The sequence below is a fragment of the Mesoplodon mirus genome (genome assembly GCF_964341445.2).
Source record: "Mesoplodon mirus genome assembly, chromosome: 4".
NCBI lineage: Eukaryota > Metazoa > Chordata > Mammalia > Artiodactyla > Ziphiidae > Mesoplodon > Mesoplodon mirus.
In genome coordinates this window covers 158,985,016-159,007,808 of record NC_138979.1, presented here as the reverse complement: position 1 = coordinate 159,007,808, position 22,793 = coordinate 158,985,016, and the positions used below count along the sequence as shown (strand labels likewise).

The following is a 22,793-nucleotide window of genomic DNA, read 5'->3' as shown; positions in this document are numbered from 1 at the left end:
TATAGACAATGTTTTCAAGGTACCTTTTTTGGAGGGTGGGTATGGAGATGTCTGAGGTCGTGGACCTGTATGAAAAAGCTGTGTGAATAAATTCAGTCTAATACATTCATCTGTCCATCCATCGATTTATCCATCTATCCACCACCATCTATTGGTTTAGTAACCATGTATCGAATACTGCCTTGGTCCATTTCCTCGAGGAGCTCTCAGCTGTGAGCAGGAATGTGTAATAGGGTATGTCTAGAATATGGTGTAGGAAGCCAAGGGCTCAAAGGCACAGCACACTTTCTACTCCTTAGGGCAGTTGTGCTCTAAGTGTGGCATCAGCATCACCTGGGAACTTCCTGGAAATGCAGACTCTTGGCTCCATCTGGAAACAGGTGCGGGCCAGCAATCTATGTTTTAAAAAGCCCTGCAGGGCATTGGAAGCTTCAGAATGTTAGAAACATTAGAACGTTTAAAAAGCATTAGGGAGTTTGCAAAGGCTTCCCTGAGGAGGTGACCTTCAAGTTAGCCCTTGAAGAATGAGGAAAAATTTACTGGGTGGGAGAGGGCTTCCCAGATAGAGGGAACTGTGTGTACAAAGGCAGGGAGGTGTGAAATAGCATGGTGCGTTCAGACAATTGGTAGTAGTTGTGTCTGACAGTGGTACTGGAGAAATGATGGAATGTGGGCAGGGGCCACAGCTGGAAGCGTCTTCTCTGCCAGGCTGTGTAGTTGTCATCTTGTAGGAAAAGGAGAACCATGATAGCAATTACTAGAACTAAGAACAAATGATTTATAAAGAAATATGTGTGGCATATTATAAATTATCATATGTTGTATCTCTTATTTAATAGCATAAATGAATGTAAAATGCTTTCTACAGCATACTTGGAGCTCCTATGAGGGAAATGTGTTTTAAAGTATAGATCTATAAAAGTTATTCCAAGCCTATTTCTCCGGTCCCTGGAATGGAAGTTGGGTTGTCCTCAGTCCTGGGAGATCTCAGTCTTCTGTCTAATAGTGGTGGCCTGGCATATAGCTAGGCTCTCAATATCTGTCAAGAGAAGAAAAGTCCCCACACCAGTGTGCCTTTGGAGGGCATGTTGTACCCTGCAGAACTGAAAGAGGAGAGCCGAGTTGATTAAGGGTAATGTTGGCTGATTAGATAATCTGAAAATTAGTCTGATAATGTGCAAATTATCTAAAAGAAGCACATGATGTCATCGCCACACTGATGGGAAAGATCGAACAGATGTTAGTCTTCTGACATCTCTGTCCTCTAACATACAGCCCAGGGGCAATGGATACGGCTTTAAGAGAGAGAGTGAAAATCACATTTGACACAAGCTTAAGAATTTTGGATCAGTCTGAAAGGTGCCTGAAAACCTATAAAACTCACACAACTCACCACTTACCCAGCCTTGACGCAGGAAGTTCAGGCTTCGTTACTGGGGAGAGAGAGGGCAATTCAGATCCAGGGCTCTGTCTGGAAAAGTGAGCTGCTTCTCGCTCCCCAAAGAGCAAATCTGGAAACTAACAACCGGTGTTCCTTAGGTGAATTATGATTTCACTAAACAGTTTACAGATTACAAAGCAAAGAAGAATCTGAGGTTGCTCTGGCCTTGAAGGTATACTTGGAGTTAACTCTCCAGACCTGTGGGTCATCCACACTCTTGACCCAGTGACTGAGAAAATGCCACTGGAATTGGCTGGGCCAGTGTGTGAATCACAACTTGGCCACCCTGCCATCTTCTGTCTGTGTAGATGTGGGTCAGTACTTACATTTCTCTGCTCCTTCGTTGCCTCATCCGTAAAACAGAGAGAACCATCATTCTGCCCTCATGGGGTTTCTATGAGCCTTCCTGAGGTGATGCAGGTGTCTGGCACCAGGCCCACACTCTGAGGGTGCCGACATCCCATCCCTGTACCATTCAGGCCAGCAGAGCATGTCCAGGACCACAAATGGCTAATCTGTGTCGGGGCCCGTCTGTGGTCATGTTGATGCTGGGAAGCTAAGTGCCTATGGGGGTCTCACTGGCATCAGGGGGAACTATCAGAGCCTGACCAGTCCTGGCACGTCCTTTGCTAAATCTTAGATATGGGACCCCAGTCCTTCCACATAAGCTAAACATGAGTATTTACTGAGCACTTACTGTGCATGCACCCACTCACGGGGCCAAGTGTAACTGGGGCTCCAAAAAGATTTAACATGTGGTCTCGGTCCCAGGACAACTTCTGGTCTAATTGGGAAATAAGATGGATATGTGAAACCCGGTGGGAGGAAGCTGTGGAGCAGAAGCTAGCCGAGTGTGCATCCCTGTATTTACCATCCCGTTTCCCCAGGATCCGGAATCTACCTGCCACTTGCCTTTCTGTGAGCCTCTTTTTTTTTTTTTTTTTTTTTTTTTTTTTCGGTACGCGGGCCTCTCACTGTTGTGGTCTCTCCCGTTGCGGAGCACAGGCTCCGGACGCGCAGGCTCAGTGGCCATGGCTCACAGGCCCAGCCGCTCCGCGGCATGTGGGATCTTCCCAGACCAGGGCACGAACCCGTGTCCCCTGCATCGGCAGGCGGACTCTCCACCACTGCGCCACCAGGGAAGCCCTGTGAGCCTCTTTTATTCCTCTCACATTTTTGGCCTAATTACCTAGAATGTTCGGGATTGAAGAGTTTCGTGTCCTGATCAATGACAAGGGCAATAATACTTGCTGACATTCCTTGAATGTGTCAGACACTGTGCTAGGCATGCCACGTTTATCTCATTCATTCCTCACAGTAACCTTATAAGGTAGGTGCCATGTCCCCTAGAGAACACCGGGGCACATAGAGACTGAGGGATGTGCCCTTGGACACACAGCATGAATGTGAATTCTCCAGTCATGTGTCACTTCTTGGGAAAGCCTGCTTATTTATACCTTTGATCCTTTTCCCTGCCTTTTCAGAAATAAAATTATTTTACAGAGGAAAAGAAACAGGGAAAGACATGGTGGAATACCTACTTGTGCCAGGCACTTTACACATGTCATCTTGTGTAATGTTTGCAAGTCTGTGAGGCACATGCTATTACTCTCATTTTACAGATGAGGAAACAGAGGCTCAGAAAGGTTGAGGAACTCTCCCCAGGTCACACAGTTAGCAAGATGAGAAGCTGAGATGTGAATGTGCTTGAGTTGGACACCATTCGGTTATGTCAGGACATTGGAACCCCAAGTGATGGATCCCAATCTCAACCTGGGATGTTTATCATAGTCCTACTGACATCCCTTAATTTCCCCCTGTAGGCCAATTGTCAAGTGCATCATATTGCACAGTGGCTTTTCAAAAGAAATGAATGTATTAATGGGCAGTATCAAGGTCAGCCTGGGCTGTGTAACAAAATACCATAGGCTGGGTGGCTTAAACAATAGGAATTTATTTCTCACAGTTCTAGAGGCTGAAAGTCCAAGGTGAAAGTGATGGCAGGGTCGGTGTCTGGTGGGAACTCTCTCCTTGGGTTGGAGATGACCATCTTTTTGCTGTATCCTCACATAGTCTTTGCTTAGTACATGTCGGTAGAGAGAAGCAAGCTCTCTGGTGTCTTTTCTCATAAGGGCACTAATCCCACCATAAGTGTCTCATCTCTCAATACCATCCCATTGAGGGTTAGGGCTTTAACATATGCATTTTAGGGGAGAAACAATTCAGTCCATAGCAGGCACATTTAATCTTCAGAATGAACTTTAGCTGTTTATGATGTTATATGGAAACCCCCTCTACAAATCCTGCTTCAGACTTTAATTTGTAAATGAGTTTTGCTCTAGAAAAAAATCACCCATCACTCAGTTCAATAATTTTCCTGCATCTTTCTCTCTCATTCTATGTCTCAGTCTTTCCAAGCTCTTATATCTCTTTCTGACCTTGTTCTTAAAAAAAAAATAATAATAATGCTGTACCTGAAGTGAAAATCCTAGGATCAATCCTTGGCTTTGTTTTCTTTCGCCACCCTTTTGGCTCCCCCTCCAAAATATACCCCGAACCAGTTTCCGTGTCTCCATCCCTATCACCACTGGCTCTTGTCTGCATCACTGCAACTTCTTTATTAGTCTCTCTGCCTTCGTTTACCTCTTACAGTCTTTTCTCCAAGGAGTAGCCAAAGTGGTCTTTCAAAAGTATAAAATAGATTATGCCATGCCATGCTCTCAAAACTTTCATCACACTTGAATACAATCCAAACTCCTCACCTTGGGGGCCTGCATTTTTGCTTCTCAAAACGTGGTCAGCAGTATCCACATCACCCGGGACTCAGGTGATCAACCTGTCCAGGTTGACCCAGGATATTCCCAGTTTTAGACTGAAAGTTCTGTGCCCTGGAAACACCTCAGGGCTAGGCAAACCTGGATGTTTGGCTGCCCCACGGGGAAGCGTGTAAGAAATGTGGGCTCTCAGGCCCTACCTGGACCTGTGAATCCTAATCTGAATTTTAATGATTTATGTGCACAGCACTCAAATGTGAGAAGCCCTTGCCTCCAGGGCCTGCTGACCACTCTGACTGGACTTCCCTCGGGTGTGTTGTATGTACCCGTGGCAGGATAGTATCAGGTGGGCCAGCTAAGAGCCACACTGCCTGGGTCCAGGACCAACGTAGCGTGACTTTAGACAAGCTTCCTCGTGCCTTAAGTATCATCTGTGTAAAATCAGAACACTAATGCCTCTGTATCATAGGGAGAATACAATGCTGAAATAAATTAATTCATATACAGCACAGTGCTAACAGATGTGTATGACACAATGTGATATGACTGTCACGTGTCTCATTAGAGCCGTGGTCCTCCAGCTTGAGCACATCAGAATCACCTGTTCCTTAAAACGCAGACTTCCGGATCTCCCACCCCAGAATTTTGGATTCAGTAGTTGAGTGGTGGAGGCCTAGAATTTGCATTTTTAAGAAGTCATGTGAACTACGTGAACCACTGCCTTAGAGAAATCCAGGTTTCGAAGACCGATGGCCAATCTGTGTTTCCCTTTAATTCTTTTTACTTTTGGATGCACCGAGTCAGGTAACCAGGAAACAGGTGGCATTGTTAAATCTGGTGGGGAGAAACTTGGTTTTCATTCTTTTCCTAAGGCCCTGTCCTACCACGGGCAAATGTCTCTGTGGCTCCCAGCACCCACTTCCCGGCTTGCTTTCTGGGTGTGTTCCTGGTCTGGGCCCTCATCTCTGGGCTGGGCTGCCTGTCAGCTCTGTGGTCCCTTGACTCTCTCCTCATCCTCAGGCCTGATGCTTGAGACTCATCCTTTTCTTTTCCCTGAGTACTGCTTTTTATTTTTTATTTATTATTATATATTTTTTGCGGTACGCAGGCCTCTCACTGTTGTGGCCTCTCCCGTTGCGGAGCACAGGCTCCGGACGTGCAGGCTCAGCGGCCATGGCTCACGGGCCCAGCCGCTCCGCGGCATGTGGGATCTTCCCGGACTGGGGCACGAACCCGTGTCCCCTGCATCGGCAGGCGGACTCTCCACCACTGCACCACCAGGGAAGCCCCTGAGTACTGCTTTTTAGTCTGAAGGAAGGACACAGAAAATGCTGGTCCCTTGTGGACTGTTGGGGTTGACGTACCCGAGTCCTGTGGAGGTGGTGGTGAGGAGGGGTGGAGAGGGGCAAGGCTGAGCAAGAGAGGAAGGGAGCTTGCTGAATTCTGACATCACGATAATAATATCCTGACAACTGAAGCAGACGAGGCTTATCCTGCTCTACAGCACTGGGATGTCCTGCATTTCTCTCAGGGGAATGACACCACTTCATTCACAGCCCTTTTGACATAGTTCCTCTCAAGTGAAACGTTTTCCCCCTCAACTGACTCATTTGGTGGCAATAACAAGTTGCTACACCAGGGCATGAACTGACCCACATGACCTGCCACTGGAAAATGGAAACATCTTGTGCTTTCCTTAATCAGCACTGAGAAAAGTCATCAACTTTGCTTAGTCTTCTTCTCACTCTTCTGAAGCATCAGTAACAGATCTGGGGTTGCTGGCCTAGGGCTGGAGCACAGAGGACATTACCAAAGGGTCATGTGACCATCTAGTCCCAGAAGTAGTGACATGGTGTCCGAACTCCTGGCAAGTGGCAACTCTAACTAAATACATCCATTAAGATGGAGACATCAATGTGAGCAGACACGTGATTTCTGATTTTACAGCACAGTGTCTTGGCGTAAATATTTACAAGCTGTGTGTCTAACAGTATGAGTTTTGTGTTCCATAAAGATAGAGGAAAAGGGGACAGGTACAAGGAAGGGTGGGATGACTGACACACATTTAAAATTTTTAGAAAGATTCTACAGCTACCAAAGCACATAGTAAGACAGGGCCTATATTCTCACTGGCCGGTTCAGGGCTCCTGGCAAGAGACCAAACATGAGGTTCAAGGGGCCCTGGGGGCCAAATGAGCCTGAGAGTTCTTAACTCCTTCCATCCTGGCTTTCCAAGAAATGACTAAGGGAGAGGATTCCCTCGGGAGGGCAGACCCACTGGCTTTCTCCACCACCACTTTCTTCTCTCCAGTGGGCTCCCCCACTCTGTATGTTGCTCCTGCCCCTCACTCTTTTTTTTTTTTTTAAATAAATTATTTATTTATTTTTGGCTGCATTGGGTCTTCATTGCTGCGTGTGGGCTTTCTCTAGTTGCAGCGAGCGGGGGCTGCTCTTTGTTGCGGTGCGCGGGCTTCTCGTTGCAGTGGCTTCTCTTGTTGCGGAGCACGGGTTCTAGGCGTGCGGGCTCAGCAGTTGTGCCTCGTGGGCTCTAGAGCGCAGGCTCAGTAGTTGTGGCGCACGGGCTTAGTTGCTCCGTGGCATGTGGGATCTTCCCGGACCAGGGCTCGAACCCGTGTCCCCTGAATTGGCAGGCGGATTCTTAACCACTGCGCCACCAGGGAAGCCTTGCCCCTCACTCTTTATGTCCCCTGTTATGGGCAGGACTGATGCTGGCAGTACCTTAGGATGGTCACTGAGTACTTGGGACACTTTACATCCACTGAATTCCTGGTCTTTCACTTCCCTTTGCCTGGCAGTTGTGGTTTTTTTTCCCCTCCCAAAAGCCTCTGTGAAGATTTGCCATCCTTTCATTAAGTATTTATTGTCAGCTCTGTGTCAATCACTGTGCCAGGTGTTGGGGATTCAGAGATTAAAGACACCGCTCCTGCCCTCAGGGAGCTCACAGCTAATAGGGAGAGAGATGTGTACACAAATATGAAGCAAGGATGAAAGGCTGAGTTCCTCTGGGTTTGAAAAACTTCGCTTTTCTTTCGCCCTATTATAATCCTCAAATAATAGGCCTAAAAGGGGCCTTAAGACATCTAGCATATTCTCTTGCCTCTAGATGGGCCTGCCCTCAAACAAACCTGGGCCAGGGACACCTTCCCAGGTGCAAACGCCTCTCCAGAGAAGCCTGCTTCTGCGACCGTGCCTTGAACTGCTGAATCGCGCTCGTGTCCAGCTTTCTGCCATTTCAGCTCTTTCTGTCTCCTGTTTCTTTGACAATACGGTGACTTAGGCCCATCCATAAACCCAGAGGCTTATTAAATCAGCCCTCGGCCTCCTCGTCTCCAGGAGGACTAATCTTGGGGCCTGAAATCATTCTGCATTAGCAGGACCCCCTCCTAAATCCCTATCATACACTCACCCTGTGCTCAATGCCAGGTGGCAGAATAGTGCGTGAGGTCTGACGGTCATGTGCTGAGTGGACCCTGGTGTTCGTTTCCCCCACCGGGCTCCCCAGCTGCCTCGCCTTCCACATTCAGGGAGGAAGGCATCATTTGTCTTCCCTCTGGAGCCCCAGGGTGGGACCAGAGTTGCTATTAGGTGGCCAAGAAGAACCAGCCTGAATGGAAGCCCAACATTTTTATTCCTTGGATCCGTGGGATTTATTTTTTCATCAGTTCTAGGGAAGCAATGAAAAAAGGTGTCAGGCCTTGGGGATAATTTATATGAGTAAACACGTAAGGGGTAGGGTGAGCAAGAGCATGAGAATTAAGGCCATTTATCCAGGCTTGGAGGCTCTGTGTGCCCTCTGGTCCAGCCTTCCCCACAGTCTTTATCTTGCCACTTTAACCCTCTCCTGGCACTACTCCACTTGGGCCCAGCACGGATCTCTTCACAGCCTCAGCCTTCCGCTGCCTCCCCCGCCCCTCCCGGGTCCCTCATTAAAGGCTGGGTGGAAGGGAGCAGGCTGCAGCGGTGGCCTCCAGCTGAGGCCTGCTCGCTGATTCTGAAGGGAAGGCACGTTGGCTCACCCCCTCCCTCCCCTCCCACCCCGTCTCCGCAGCTTCCTCTTCCAGCCTGGCCTGTCCACTGTGCCCTGTGTGGCCAGCCTGAGGCTGCCTTCCGCTCTCCGTCTTTTCCTTTCCCCTTCTCTTTACTCCGTCCTCCGAAGATGCGCTCTGCACCGCCAAATGGCACCAGGCTAGGATGCTTTACACTTGAGAGATGAAGTAATAACAGGTGGCAAGACCAGAGGCTGCCGGAGCCCAGGATTCTGGTTGCCATGGCAACATGTCAGACCCGTGGAGGGACGGAACTGTCAGCCGTGGAGGGTGGTGGGGGAATGAGTGAGGGGAGCGAGGAGAGGCACAGCGCCTCCTGAGGGCTCTTCTCTGTGCCCCTGGGGTCCCGAGCGCTGCACACCCCTGCTAGCGGGCCCTGGGGAGACAGCTGCTGGCCTGGGGCTGGTGTCAGGCTGGGTGGCGGGCACGGGACATGGCCCCGCGTCTGTGCACACCAGGCCCTGGCAGGCGGCCGGAGCGTCTGCCCAGGATGTGAAGTCACGCTTTCGTGGATGTGCCATGGAGGAGCCTAAACTTCTGGCTTGCTTCCTCTTTGCCTAGGACACTAGGGCTGCAGCTCTGGTCTCGGCAGAAGCAGGTGAAGGGCTGTTGCTTGTGGCCAGCCTGTGCCCACCGCTCTTTTTCCTCTTGAGCGGCAGGCAGGCGTATTGAGGCAGAAATCAGGCTGAAAGGGAAAAAGACAGCCCTGTCTAGGGGGTAGTTCAGGAAGATTTGGGGCCTTGTTTGCCCTCGACACGTGTCCTGACTGAAGTAAAGAACCCTGTAGTATGGTCACGTGCCACACTGCCGTTCTAGACCGACTGCTCACCCTTTCCCGAGTGTGCTGGTGGGGCTCTTTGGGGCTTGGCTTTTCCTTTCTCTTGGGTTGATTTATTTGAATGTTCCCTCCCACCTTCTGTTATTATTATTATTATTTTTGGAGATTTCCTCATGAACTTTGTTCTGATTTCCATTTTTTTTCCTTTGAGCTTTTTAAAGTTATTCCCCTCCCGCCCCCCCCAGGTAAACCCCTAAACTCTCACGACTCACTTTATTTTCTCAGCAGCTTCCTTGTATCGCTTATATGATCTCAGCCCATGAACATTCATCAACAGAAAACCAAAGCCATCATCGCGGACGCTGCCATCGAGATACCACTCGGGTCTTTGGCCTCCCCGTCATCTTGCTCTATAAAGTGGGACTCAATTTCCCATAAGCGGAAGCAGAATCTCTATTTAAATGCACTTGCAAGGTCTGGGCGAGCTTCCTATTTATAGTAAAATCCTTTTTATAATGACCTCATAGACGGTGCCAGGAAATTGCTCACAGATGGGTCAGGCCAAAGGCCAATAAAGCCACGGTGTGAGCTTTACTTAAAAAAATTCCTTCATGAGCCTCTGGAATTCTTTGGAGAAGTGTTTTCACGGAGTATATGACAATAAATGGGGCCACTGGGATGGATTACAGTGGTAGAGACATTAAACTTAAGTTCAAAGGGAATTTCCGCTTCATCAGGCCAATCTCAATACTTGTTATCGCTCTGGGCTTCCCAAATAAAGTACTGGGTAAATCACGTTTATGAAATATTATATATGCAACGTTGGCTCTGGGCTTCCCAGAGGCAGGGAAGTGTGATTAGAGACAAGAGTCTCTGAGGACACAGACAACCCAGGGGTGAATCCCGCTTCCTCCATTTCTTAACTGGGGCTTGAAGCCAGCCCCTTAATCTCTTTGGGCTTCAGTTAGCTCATCTGTCAAATGCTCCCTACTTCACAAAATGCTTATGAGAATCAATGAAATAGTGTGTGTAAAGCATCAGCGTAAGATCTGTCACCATTTTGTAGTGTCATATGTGTCTGCTTCTTCATCTTCTCAAAACACAGTTGAATGAGGGGGCTGGGTGGGTAGGCACAAACTGGTGTCCCCTTCTCAAGAGACAGTGAGTCCTAGTCTTATACTTTTCTTGTATGTCTGTGTACAGGACGATGTCTCACCTACCATAGTAGGGAATAGTACAGTGTTATTCTTCCAGCAGCCCAGGGCTCTCAGCCACCCACTCTGTGTACTCTGGGAGCTAGACATGACCCAGGCCAGATGACCGACCATTCATTTGGACGTGGACCAGCTCTTCGTTTTGGGAACTGGGGAAATAAGCCAGGCAGTGAGTGCTATTCAGAGTGACAGATAACTCTGCCTCAGTCCCCCTAGGAGGAGCTCCCGAGGCATCACTGGGCTGCCTACCTACCCCTCTGCCACCCTTTTCTAAGCCATTCATCTCACACATCATTGTTAACCATTTCCTCTGTGCAGGACACATAGGTTTTCCAACAATGAGTTGGATGTGGTCCCTGATCTGAAGGAGTAAACCACTGAATATGGGGTGATGAGGCAGGTGTATACATGTATAGACAAGCGAAGGGTCATAGAAGCCATGTCAACAGCGTGCTCTCCCTAAGGCCTGACGGGTCATTTCTGGCTGGGGACTTGGGAGAGCTCCATGGGAGAACCCTCACTAATCCTTAATACCCCAAAATGTATGAGAACCAGAGGTGAAAGCTATTGATTAGTCCATGCCATGCCATTTTACCAAGATGGAAGGAAGCTTGAGCTCACTGTTGAGAGGAGAGTAGGAACTGGAGTGGAAAGGATTTCACTGGAAAATGAAGTCTAACTGCTCACTATCACCTTCTACACTGGGCCCTTGCTGGACTCAAATGGTACCCGCTCACCTGGCATGTCCCAACTGTACACACCAGGGCCTGCAGCTGGAAGTTTATCACCATCTTCATCCCGTTGGCCAGGAACTTTGTACAACCGACAAATACATGCGGGGACCCTGCTCTGCTTCCGTCTCCTCGGAAGCTTCTCTTCATCAGATGAATTAAATTCTCTTCCATTTGTCTTTCTCCATAGGATTGATTTCTCCATCACTGTCTGCTTTGCTCTACTAGATTGTTTCTGCATTTTTTATTTCTTGCTATATTAGAGTCCCTGATCCGGTAGGGTGTTCTACCAATGGTCTGTTGGTGGTGAAAACTGTAGAATTATCTGGGCATTCTTAAACTCTATATTCTACTTCCTCATCCTGATAAATCACAAGGAATAGTGTGTTGGAGAAAAACCAGATTCTTTGGTTGCTTAAAGATTTTGTGAAAGGGGAGAAAATCTGACCTAAAAGGGGGTCCCGAAGAGAACAGGAGATAGGTGATGAGACTGGGCTTCCTGAGAGGTTTAGTGTGATGCTATACGTGGGATTCTTTGATCACTCTTCATACAGGAAGCTACCTAAGTTGTGATTGGCATCTCCACATTTTATATCTAGTTCATAGCAATCATGAAACTTAGCTCTGTTTTACACTCAGCCTGTACATTTACTATAACCCACTTCTTCTTACTATTCATCTTTTGATTGAGTCCCATGATAGTCACTTAATCAGGAAACCCCGAGTTTATTTGCTTCATAGACATACTTGGATTTTCTTGAGAGAGTTCTTTTTTTTTTTTTTTATGTGGACCGTTTAAAAAGTCTTTATTGGATTTGTTACAATATTACTTCTGTTTTATGCTTTGGTTTTTTGACTGCGAGGCATGTGGGATCTTAGCTCCCAGACCAGGGATTGAACTTGCACTCCCTGCATTGGAAGGCAAAGTCCCAACCACTGGACCACCAGGGAAGTCCTGAGAGAGTTCTAAAAATGGTTAAGATGGCAACTGAGAAAGAAAGAAGAAAGGGACTTCTTTCTGGATTTGGGCAATGAAAATTTTATAGGCAGAATAAAATTTTTGCGGATGTCCTGCTTTTTGGAGATTATTTGCAAAACCATTCTGTATGGCACACATCTGTCTTTGAGATGCAGTGACTGATGAAGAAAAACCCACACTCCGCAGGCCACAGGGTGTGGCCCCCTCCTCTGTCTGCCACAAACAGCCCACATTTTTCTTGCAGAGAATTATCTGCCTCCCTGAAGATGAAAATCAATGACTTAGAAACTGATTAAACAATCCAAATAGCAACTGATAAATGGATTAACCCTCTATAATGCAATTCTGTGAGCTTTTGTCTTCCGCCTTCCCCAGGTAAGTTTTTCTATTCCTAGAGGCAAAGCAGAAGCATGGAGGAAGCGGAGGCCAGGGGGAATCATATTAAAGTCCGTGAATCCGTTTATCACTTACTGTCTGGATGGTATTTCTGCTCACATATCTGCTTCCTTTTACAGATTTGTACCCTGATTAATGTTAGGCAGTGAGTAATGAAAGATAGGGGCAGACATTGGGGATGGGGGGAGGAAGATACCCCGGTGGTTTAGGCTGATCCCATAAACAGAGAGACCTTTTTTCTTAGTCACAAACAGGGAGCGTTAACGTGACAAAGAAATGTCCACAATAGGGATCAAAAACCAAGTAAAATGGAGGCATTTCTTCTCATGCAAAGAACCTGTCCAAGGCTTTTTAACCAGCCCCTAGACACTGAGATTTCAGTGCTTGAGGACATGTGCTGTTTTCACAAGGCTTTTTTTTTTTTTTTTTTGCGGTACATGGGCCTCTCACTGTTGTGGCCTCTCCCATTGTGGAGCACAGGCTCCGGACACGCAGGCCCAGCGGCCATGGCTCACGGGCACAGCCGCTCCGCGGCATGTGGGATCTTCCCAGACCAGGGCACGAACCTGTGTCCCCCGCATCGGCAGGCGGACTCTCAACCACTGCGCCACCAGGGAAGCCCCAAGGCTTTGTTTTTAAAATCGTGTCCCAAGATATTCCTTTGTCTTTGTGTAGGGCCTTTCCGTAAAGGTGGCTTATGAAAGTCTTAAGCCTCCGATATGCTCACTAACTCACCGTTCAACCCATCTCCGGTATGAGGCTGAGCTAAGGGTTCAGTTCTGATTCTAGGCACTTGGGGTCTGCTGATTAACTAGTCCTGGGTGCTTTCCATGACCAACAAGTCTGGACTTCAGGGGGATGGGGCTGAACAAGAATGGACACCTGTATACCTGCCCACATGTGCATCAGAGTCCCCCAGAGCATCTTCCGGGTCCTTCCTGCAAATGATCCCCCATCAGTACTTCTTGGTTTTCCTTTTCAGAGACAGAAGGAATATCTCCTAAACGAGAGCATCTTTCCCAAGGGCAAGGCCTAGGTAGTGACCTTTCTCTCTTCCTCTAGTCACAGCACCGTTGATGGTTACCATCTGATGTTTGGGTCCCAAGGGCTCCTTGTTCAGGGATGAGAGCAGTTCGCTTGGTTAGTAAGGCCTTCTGGATGCTTCGCTGATCCAGGGATACAATCAGAAGAGCAGAGTAGTTTCTATAAGAACACAGAGCTGACAAATATTCCAACCAAACTCAGCTCTGGATGGCTTGCAAGACATTGGTACGGTTGAACCGAGGAGAATCATAAAGAAAACTTTGCCCAAGTGAACAACTTGGTTGTAACAAAACCTCAGATTCTGAACTTCATATTCTTTCTGGAGCAGATCCTGCCATACCGTGGGAGAAGAGGGGCCAGTGGACACTCACCAGAGCCTAACATTGGATTTAAAAAAAAATGTTTCCACAGCCCAGAAAGGACCGGATGGGACAGTCATTCCCAATAACTACTGTGACTTCTGCTTGGGGGGTTCTAACATGAACAAGAAGAGTGGGAGGCCGGAAGAGCTGGTGTCCTGTGCAGACTGTGGACGCTCTGGTGAGTGTGGCCCCTTCTCGCATCATATGCCCGTAGACCAGGAACTCTTCCACTCGCACTTCTCTGCCATCTTGTGGGGGTCAGGGGCTGAAGGGTGGGTGCAGAAGAGACGGTGATGATACTTCGAGTGGAGACTGGTTTTCAGGTTATTTTGATTTGTTTCTTCTTGAGGCTTAAGAACTAGAAGTTGTGCCCTGGGATCTGGGGAAAAGGGAAAGAAGAAGGTTTGGGCTTTTGTCTGTCCGGCCTTTCCGTGAGATGTATATTTCTTTGTGTGTGTTGTTGTGGACGACAGTGAGACAGTGTGGAAACACCCGGAGACACAGGCAACATGCTTCCTTGTATCGGGTGATGTGCCCGTAACAAAGAGGTGCGTTGGTTCTGCGGAAGTGCCCGGGGCAAACTGGAAGAATGTGGAGACGTGAATACTGGGAGAGCAGCCACATCTGGAGCTGTGGGGGGCACAGACCCCTGCGCTCCTGCGTAGCTGCATAGATGCCACCCCACTGGCCACTTATCCCATTTTCTCATGTGGAAAGCAAAAGAGAGCCCGGTCGATCAAGGAGGCAAAGGGCAGGTGTTCTTAGGACTCCTCTGCAGTTGACTTGGGATGTTTTGAATTTTCATCTTCAATCTATTCAGAGACTAAAATTGGTCTTGTTCTTCCATTCTTAGAATGAGCACAGGTCTTCAAGTTTTGTGCAAGCTGTTGTTTTGCTTTTCAATTCCATTATTTTGCGCTGGATCGTGGTTGGCTTTTCATATTGTTTTATGTTATAACGAGGCCAAAGTGCAAGGCAGTGAGGAGAGAAGGTTTCAGACTCATCTTTAGTCTCATCAACTGCTGACTAGTAGGTGAAATACAGTTTGGTTGGGTGGTTGGTTCCACCAGCCAGGAGTCATGGCTCCTTCCCACCTCTCTACCCAGCATCTGTTCTACACCTAGTCCTGAGAGAAGGCCTGGGATGGCCACACCCGGCTTTACTATAGCAGCTCAGTTCTTCCCTCGCTCCGTCCACAGACATTAGCTTTAGTCCTTTTGTATTTGATTTTGGGTTGTTTAAGCTTTAAGACTGACTTGAACAGCAAATCAGTAATTGGAAAAGCACTGTGGTTTTTACTGCATACAACCCTCCGCATTTAACCCTTAAGGACCCTGACAGGGTGGCCCATCTGTGCAATTCTGTCAATTCCTTCATTTGCCAAACGTGATACCTAACGTTGAACTCTTTATGCTACTGGTGCCAGCTTAGAAGAGAGGGCCCATGTGATAGTGGAGGGATTTAGATACTCAAAAAGAAAATGAAACAAATGAAATGCACTTCAGCATTTTTAAAAAGCAAGCGATCAGACAAAATCTCTACCACCAGAAACAAAGTTACTTGGTGGCCTGATATTCTAGGCAGAATTTTATGGACTGCTATGGGTTTGGGATGAGTTAGAGAGGGCAGCTTCAGAATTCTCAGTGAAAACTTCTGCAATTTCTCCTCTCCCTTTCCTACAAAAGACGGGTACTTGAATCTGGTCCATGGGGGACCAGAAGTGGGCAGTTGGTTTTTTCTATACAAAGCTTCTCTCTTCACAGCCTTTACTCAGCTTATTCTCCCAAGCATCTGTCTGCTATGTGACTCAGGGGGCCATTTTATACCAGCCTAGGTATTCTCATTGCATTCGCCAGGGATTAATTTTGGTGGATAATTTAGTCAAGGTCTGACTCTAATGTTCCTGAAATAGTCAACACCTTGGGAATAAGCAGGTGGCATTAGCCCATGGGATATGCTCGTTAAGGCAGGTGGGCCAATACTTCTTCCCTAGGGCCTCCCTGGAGTCCTTTCAAGGAAGAGTGTGGAGCTCGGAAGAGCTGTCTTTTCCTTCCCATCTACCCCACTACCTACTTTTCCTGTGAGAAAAAGTGAGATTCCGGAAATTGGCACCCTAAGTGGTGCCTTATGACCTCATTGGGGGCAGTCCTGGGGCCCATTTGGAACATGAAAAAGTTTCTACCGCAGTTTTTTTTTTTTTTTTTTTTTCTTCTACCGCAGTTTTATAGACCTCAGGATACAGTCTTTTTTCGGCTTTTCCACCCCTATTTCCCACTTTCTCAGTGCTCTGAGTTAGATTTGACAACCCTGGACTCTCTGGAGTAACTCAGACCTGGGTGTGTTTAGGGCCTGGTGTGTGTGCGTGCGTGCCTGTGTGCACACACGCGTGTATGTGTATGCGCACGTGTGTGGGTGCAGATCACAGAAATGTCCTCCAGTGGTTAAAGAAAACGGGAGACTCTTTTATTACCTACCACTTATCAGACTTTCCAACTTCTTTTTGCTTTCAGTGCAAATGAACTACATGATGTAAGGGCAGAATTGAAAGGGTATGGAAAGAATGGGATTAGAAACGGGTAAAAATAAAAATAAAACGGATGGAGGCTTAACCACCTTGACTGGGTTATCTGACAGTAATACCTTTGTAAAGCTGACTGTCAAAGTGAAGGACAAACATTGTGCAAAGACACGCCAACTGAAAACACCAAAGAAATACCAACCAGGCTTAAAAACCACCAAGGAAACGCATTGTCTGGGGTGGGTTGAGCGAGCGTGCATGAGAATGTGTGCCTTCGGAAGAGAAGAAAGAAAGATCGTGGTTGAATCTTGCACTGTCAGAGCTGTGGACAAATATATTATGGTAGAGATGATGCCTTTTCAGGGAGGGGAGAATCCTTTTCCCTGGAAACGTTGGCTTTGTCCCGTTACCCCAAACCCCTGTCACCAGGTGACGCACCCAGTTAATCCCTTTTGGTGTGAAATGGTTTATGATTTTGCTCTTAAGAATAACACTGTAATAAGAATATTAATAATGCTGTCTGTTGCTTAACCCATGTGCTGATATATTCATCATACATGTCAGCTCATTTGGGAGGAGAAGGCAGGAAGGAGAAGGAGGCAGCGGCCGCAGCACGCACCACGGAGGACTTATTCGGTTCCACGTCAGAAAGTGACACCTCAACTTTCCACGGCTTTGATGAAGACGATTTGGAAGAGCCTCGCTCCTGCCGAGGACGCCGCAGTGGCCGGGCTTCGCCCACAGCAGATAAAAAGGGCAGTTGCTAAACGCACGGAATGGACTTTCTGGGCAATTAGCCATCACCCTGTGACTCTGGTCATTGCTCTGGTTCTGATATATATATTTTTTTAATGAAAGACAATTTAGGTTTTCCCTCCATCCTTGCTTTTTCCTCTCACTTTCCACTTGTCCCTCCCCCCTCCTTCCCTTTATTTAGGGTACATACAGCAGAAGCACAGACTACTGAAACGAAACAGAACAAAAGAAAGAATAACAGTCCTTCAGAGAGATGGCGTCGTGATGTACTATTTATTTTCCATAGACATGGGAAGTTAGGCGGATTATCTCATTTGGGGGGGGGAGGGGATCTTTTTGACGTGAGCAGAGTTGATTTCCTCAGTTTTCCTGTTTATTGGCAAAACGAAGAGAGGAGGAACATTGGGTTTGGAAACAAAGAACCAATAACGTTAAAAAATGATTTTTTATATCTTCTAGCTATTATGAGAAGCAGGCCTTTTTTTTTTTTTTTTTTTTTTTTTTGAGACAGAGAGAGAGAAGGGAAATCAAAGAGATTGAAGTAATATCCTGTTTAGAAGAAAGCCTGTGTGGGGGAGGAGTTCCTTGACGGGAGAGGATGGCACTTTGTACCCCACGGGGCTGGTGGCTCCCCACGGCAGACCCCCTCCCCATTTCTCCTCCCCCGACCTTTCCATCTTCCTCTCTGCTTGCGGGAACATGCCAGCAGTTCCTGAGAAGCTGGGCAGCCTGTGCGTGGCCCCCGTCCAGCTCCTGGGCCCGGACCTGCAGCGCCTGTGGGATCCTCCTTCTCCGTCAGCAGAGCTGCTGTTTTGTTGTTGCTGGATTTTTCCTCACTTTCCTCCTGGTGGAGAGCAATTTCCAAACACAGGAATGGAGTATAAGCAGAAAGTCGTGGACTCAACAGTGACCAAACCACCCGAGGCCGCGCTCATGGAAGAAAGGACATTACTTCACAGTAGATTTCCCTCTCCCCTCACCCCTGTTTAAAAACGTATAAATACCCATTGGATGATCAAGTCTCCCATATTTCTTCTATTTTTTATAGTGCCCTCCAGGCACTTTGTTTTATGTTTCCAGTAGCACCTCCTGAAATAAACCAAAGCAACACTTGCTCAAGGCCCCTGGGGCGATGAAGACCATCTACCTTGTTGGCCAGCCAGTCCCAAGGATGAACAGCTGTGCGGTCCTAGTCAAAAGGTATGTCCTGGCTGACGTGTCTTACAATAAGAGAAAATCATCATAGTTGTTTTAAGTTTATTCCTTCTTTCTTTTTTTCCTTTCCCCCGCTCCTAACTTGTCTTTTGTTTTTCTGGGAGTGGGAGTGGCCACTGGAACATCTTCTATCCAGCCATCTGCTGTCTGTGTGTGCATGCATACCTATGTGGGCCCGGGCCTAGGTGTGGGATCTGAGGCTTGCTTGGGCTCTGGGAGGATCTGTGTGGAGAATGGTGGACTTCTGGCTTCAACTGCAAGAGAAAACGGCTGGGGAGTACTTGGCTAACTCTGCCTTCCTTGGCCATACCTGGAAGCAAAGTCCAGGGAACTGAGGCTGGAGTTGGCTGCTGTCCTTGGGTAGAAATTGAGGGGACTGCATGTTTAGGGTGGAGTTTCTTGCTCCAGTTACAAATTCAAAAGCCAGGGGGATGCATCCAAATTAAAGAAGATCTCTGATTAGGCACAACATTCAACCTAGTTGATTTGAAGATTCTAAGCTCCCACTAAGTGTGGTCAGGGTCTCCGGCCTTCATGAGAGCGTAGGTCCAGAGATGTAGGCACTGCCCTTTGGCTTGGGTTGGGAGATCCAAGAGGCCGCCCAGGCAACAGGCTGTAAGTGTCTGGGAAGATCTGCTTTGACACTCCAGCCTTTGCAGAACCTCACGAATTCGACCTCTCATTAAAATAACAAACCAACCCAACAGAAGAAAGGACCAAGCAAAGAAACCCACAAATGGACTCCTTGTGCTTCCCTGGTAGCCTGAGACAGACAGGGCTTCCACTTTTCTCCTGCTTGAAATGTGTAAGTGCTCTCCTGGGCATTTGTGCTCAGTTGTGAGAGAATGAAAGTAACCATGTCACCCACTTTGGGGATGTTCCACCTAATCTGTATGTGGCCCTGTTCCTAGGAAATATGGCATAAACCTCCAACATTGTAATATTCCTACATGCTTACGTGTGTGAAAAAGCCAGAGTAGTTGGTTCCAGTTGGTTTCTGCTTAGGGGATACAACCTGCTCTTGCTGTCATCCTCCACCTCTTTACTTCATCTGATCTGTTACTTTGACTCAGACATTGGATTCACAGCATTACGACTTGCTGTCACTGGTAAAATGTGAGTTTCTACATTAATAAAAATATGTCCAACCAATCTATACTGTCATTTGTAATCTTGTATTGGGTTCGCCAAAAAGTTCGTTCGGGTTTTTCTGTAAGAGCGTATGGAAAAACCTGAACGAACTTATTGGCCAACCCAACAGTTGTTTGTAGTCCTGAAATTCTCAATGACAGCTTGACTTTGAACTTGAAATTTAAAAAAACCCACATAATCAAAACAAATTATAAAAAGTCACCTAATTTCAGAGTCTAGCTTGGGGTTCTGAGGGAGAACCAATAATGAACTCTCTAAACAAACTCCCATGGAAAGATTTATCTGAGGATGGCTATTGCTTATCTATTTTAGTTTTACTAGCATAGCTTGATCTTCAGTGTCTCTTGCTGGAGGTGGCAGATGTCCTCATCTTTCTCAGTTGGTGTAGCCAAGGTGAGCATAGTCATGCATCTTAGCATTGCCTGCATACCTTGTCTCACCTTGCTAATAGTATCTTTCAACAGACTCAAAATCTACATCCTTTAAAAAAAACAGGAAAAGAACTGGAAGGGACTTTGAAGATAATCAAGTTCAAATCTTTCACTTTTCATTGAGAAAGGTCAACCCGGAGAGACTGAGTTACATTTGAGAGGGTAAAATGGACATTGCTTTGGAGGAAAATGTCTTAAGGGGAAGGAAGAAAACTCTAAAAGGAGACATAGGAGGAGGAAGCTGGCTTTCCTGGATTTCCAAATGCCTTGATGGTCATTGTTATATCTTTATCCTCCTTTCTTTGTATAACAATGGCCAAACATTTATATGCCAGGTCTTGTTCTGTTTCCCCTGGAATAGTTCATTTAATCCTCTTGACTACCCGTGAGGTAGGTGCTTATTTTATCCACAGTTTACAGATAAGGAAACTGAGGCTTAGTAATTGAATGTACCCGAAGCCCTGCAGCTAACAAGGAGCCAGATTTTGGTCCTTGGCAACCTGACCCCAGGACTTATACTATTTACTTATGTTATTGTTCTGTGCTGCCCCTTGCATATACATGGAAAAAATATATATACATATATATATCTCCCATCCCTTTTCTCAGGTCTTTAAAAGGTGACTTTATTAAAAGCAATTTCAAAACTGAAAAGTAAGCAATTAGATCCCAAAAAGATAATTCCAATTAAAATTCTGTGCAGAATTTTATAGAGAGCTCATCTTCTAAATCATCATTTCCATACATTCCCTCCTGATGCCTATTAGGGACAAAGATCTACTTTTTTGCAACCTCAGAAATTGCAAGAGTTGTGTGAGCAGTCAGTGCATCTATCATTTTCTTGTTGCTTTTGTTAAAAAAAGTATCGGTACTCAAATATTAATATAAAATAAATTAGAATCATCAGGATGAAAATGGTCTGACTAGTTTCCTTTATCGTCATGTCAGTAAAGCACCACCCCAAATCCTTCAGAAATGTCACCTAATTTTCTGAGACCTAGCCCAAAGATAGGAGAATCAAAGATAATAGAACTTTCTAAATTTGTTGCAACATTCACATCCCCTGGGGGGAACTGCTGATGTAAAGGTGATTATCGTTGTTGTCTACCTGTTTTTTCCTACCTAGGACAGCGTAATCCTTTACATCTGTTACTGAGACTATGTAGAGATTAGACCCTCTAATCACCATTAACACTGGGAGTGAGAAATACTCATTTAATTTTTTAAAGGTACTTTAAAGTCACTGATGCAATTTGCTGCTGGTATTTTAGGGAGAAGGATTTAATAGAAATATGATGTTCACATCAATAGTGTCCCTTTAAGTCTTCCTGCTTAGTTTGCACCTCTCTTTGCACCTAATGGGTATTGCCCCACTGCCTTTATATAGCACTTGAGGGAACACAAGATCATTACTTGGGGAGAGAAATAAAAACTGTTTGGAGGTTCTCACTTCATGGTGGAATAAAATTAATTAATATTATCCCAATATGCCTCCTGTTACATCTGACGAATATGATCTTGAACTTGTACTTAAAGTTTGAGCTGACTCATGTATTAGGAATTTTTCTGTGGGGGATTTTGTTCAGCCATTGGAAGTGACGTTACTTGTGTTGTCTATTTTCTGAGTGAGGCATTTTTGATCCAGTGAGTAGAAGCCTAGAGTAGATAAGTTCTGGGTTCTGGACTCAATTCCTATGTGAGTTTGTTTCTGTGTATCTCTGCCATGGTTTCTCTATCCCTAGGATACGGATGTTCCTTACCCTATCATAATATATAACCAACATTACCTCACCATGATTCTTAAAACAACCCCGTGAGGTAGAGTAGATGTTATTTATTTCCGTTTTGCTTATGAGGAAACTGAGGTTCATTCAGGTTAAATGACTGGTCTGAGGTTCCAGGGTCAGTAGGTGTTATCTGGGTCTTCTAATACTCTTTCCTCAGGCTGTAGTGATGTCTCCACAGATCTCACTTTGAAGATTTCTTGAGTAAAATTAGTCAAGGGCTTTGAGGTCTTTCATTCAAGACCTTACTGGATTGAGAAGAGGCATCTGATGTTGTAAAACCAAACCAAACCAAAAAAAACCCAACCTATTATCATCTTAGAATCCTGTTGAGAGGTTAGGTCTAAGTCTTCATGAACTTTCTTGAGCTTTCTAAATGGTCAATGTGCCGATGGTGCCATCAGGGTGGGGGTGAGGGTGGGAGGGGGAGTGAACACTTCAGGCTGTGTTTTGTTCACATACCCAAGTACTTCTAACACTGAAACATTGAATTATGTGATACTGTTGCACTTAATAAAAGTGATTTCTGACCATTTACTCAAAATAACAGTTTAGGAAAAAACGTTCAGCTTGATCGATTTACAAAACAGCTGAGAGTGATGGAAGATCCCTGTCAGAACTAAACTCTACCAACTTTTTATTGGCTAAAAAGCATTGGCAATTAGGTTTCCAGAGTATTTCAACACTGGTCCTTAACCAATGACTAAGACTTAAATTTTTTTTTAAGTTTTGAAATAATGTCATACTTACAAAAAACTTGCACAAATAATACAAAGAATTCCCACATACTCTTTACCCAGATTCTTCAAATAACCACAGTACAATGATCACAACCAAGAAATTCACGTTGATGCAATACTACAATCTACTGACTCTATTCAAATTTTGCCAACTGTCTCACTCATGTCCTTTTTCTAGTCCAGCGTCCAATCCAGGATCACATGTTATGTTTAGTTGTCATGTTTTCCTAAAGTCTTTAATCTGGGGTAGTTAGTTCCACAGTCTTTCTCTGACTTTCATAACCTTGACACCTTTGAAGAACACTGGCTATCGTTTCATAGGAAGTCCTTCACTTTAGGATTGTGTGCTGTTTCCTAATGACTGAAAGCAGGTTATGCATTTTCGGTAAGAATACCACAGAAGTGAGGTTG

General features: G+C 46.1%; 1 protein-coding gene across 3 annotated transcripts in view; it reads left to right on the top strand.

The window, feature by feature from the left end:
• Positions 1 to 22,793, top strand: part of DPF3 (double PHD fingers 3) — a gene marked incomplete at both ends in the record, with an annotated part of 259,119 nt that overhangs the window by 190,232 nt on the left and 46,094 nt on the right. For 2 of the 3 annotated variants that reach the window (XM_082618156.1, XM_082618155.1), the window contains 2 exons: positions 13,836 to 13,964; positions 16,869 to 17,071. In XM_082618156.1, the coding sequence (XP_082474282.1) occupies positions 13,836 to 13,964; positions 16,869 to 17,071 (332 nt within the window). Of the gene's footprint in view, positions 1 to 13,835; positions 13,965 to 16,868; positions 17,072 to 22,793 lie in introns of those variants that run through there. The other variant, XM_082618154.1, reaches the window with a different exon arrangement.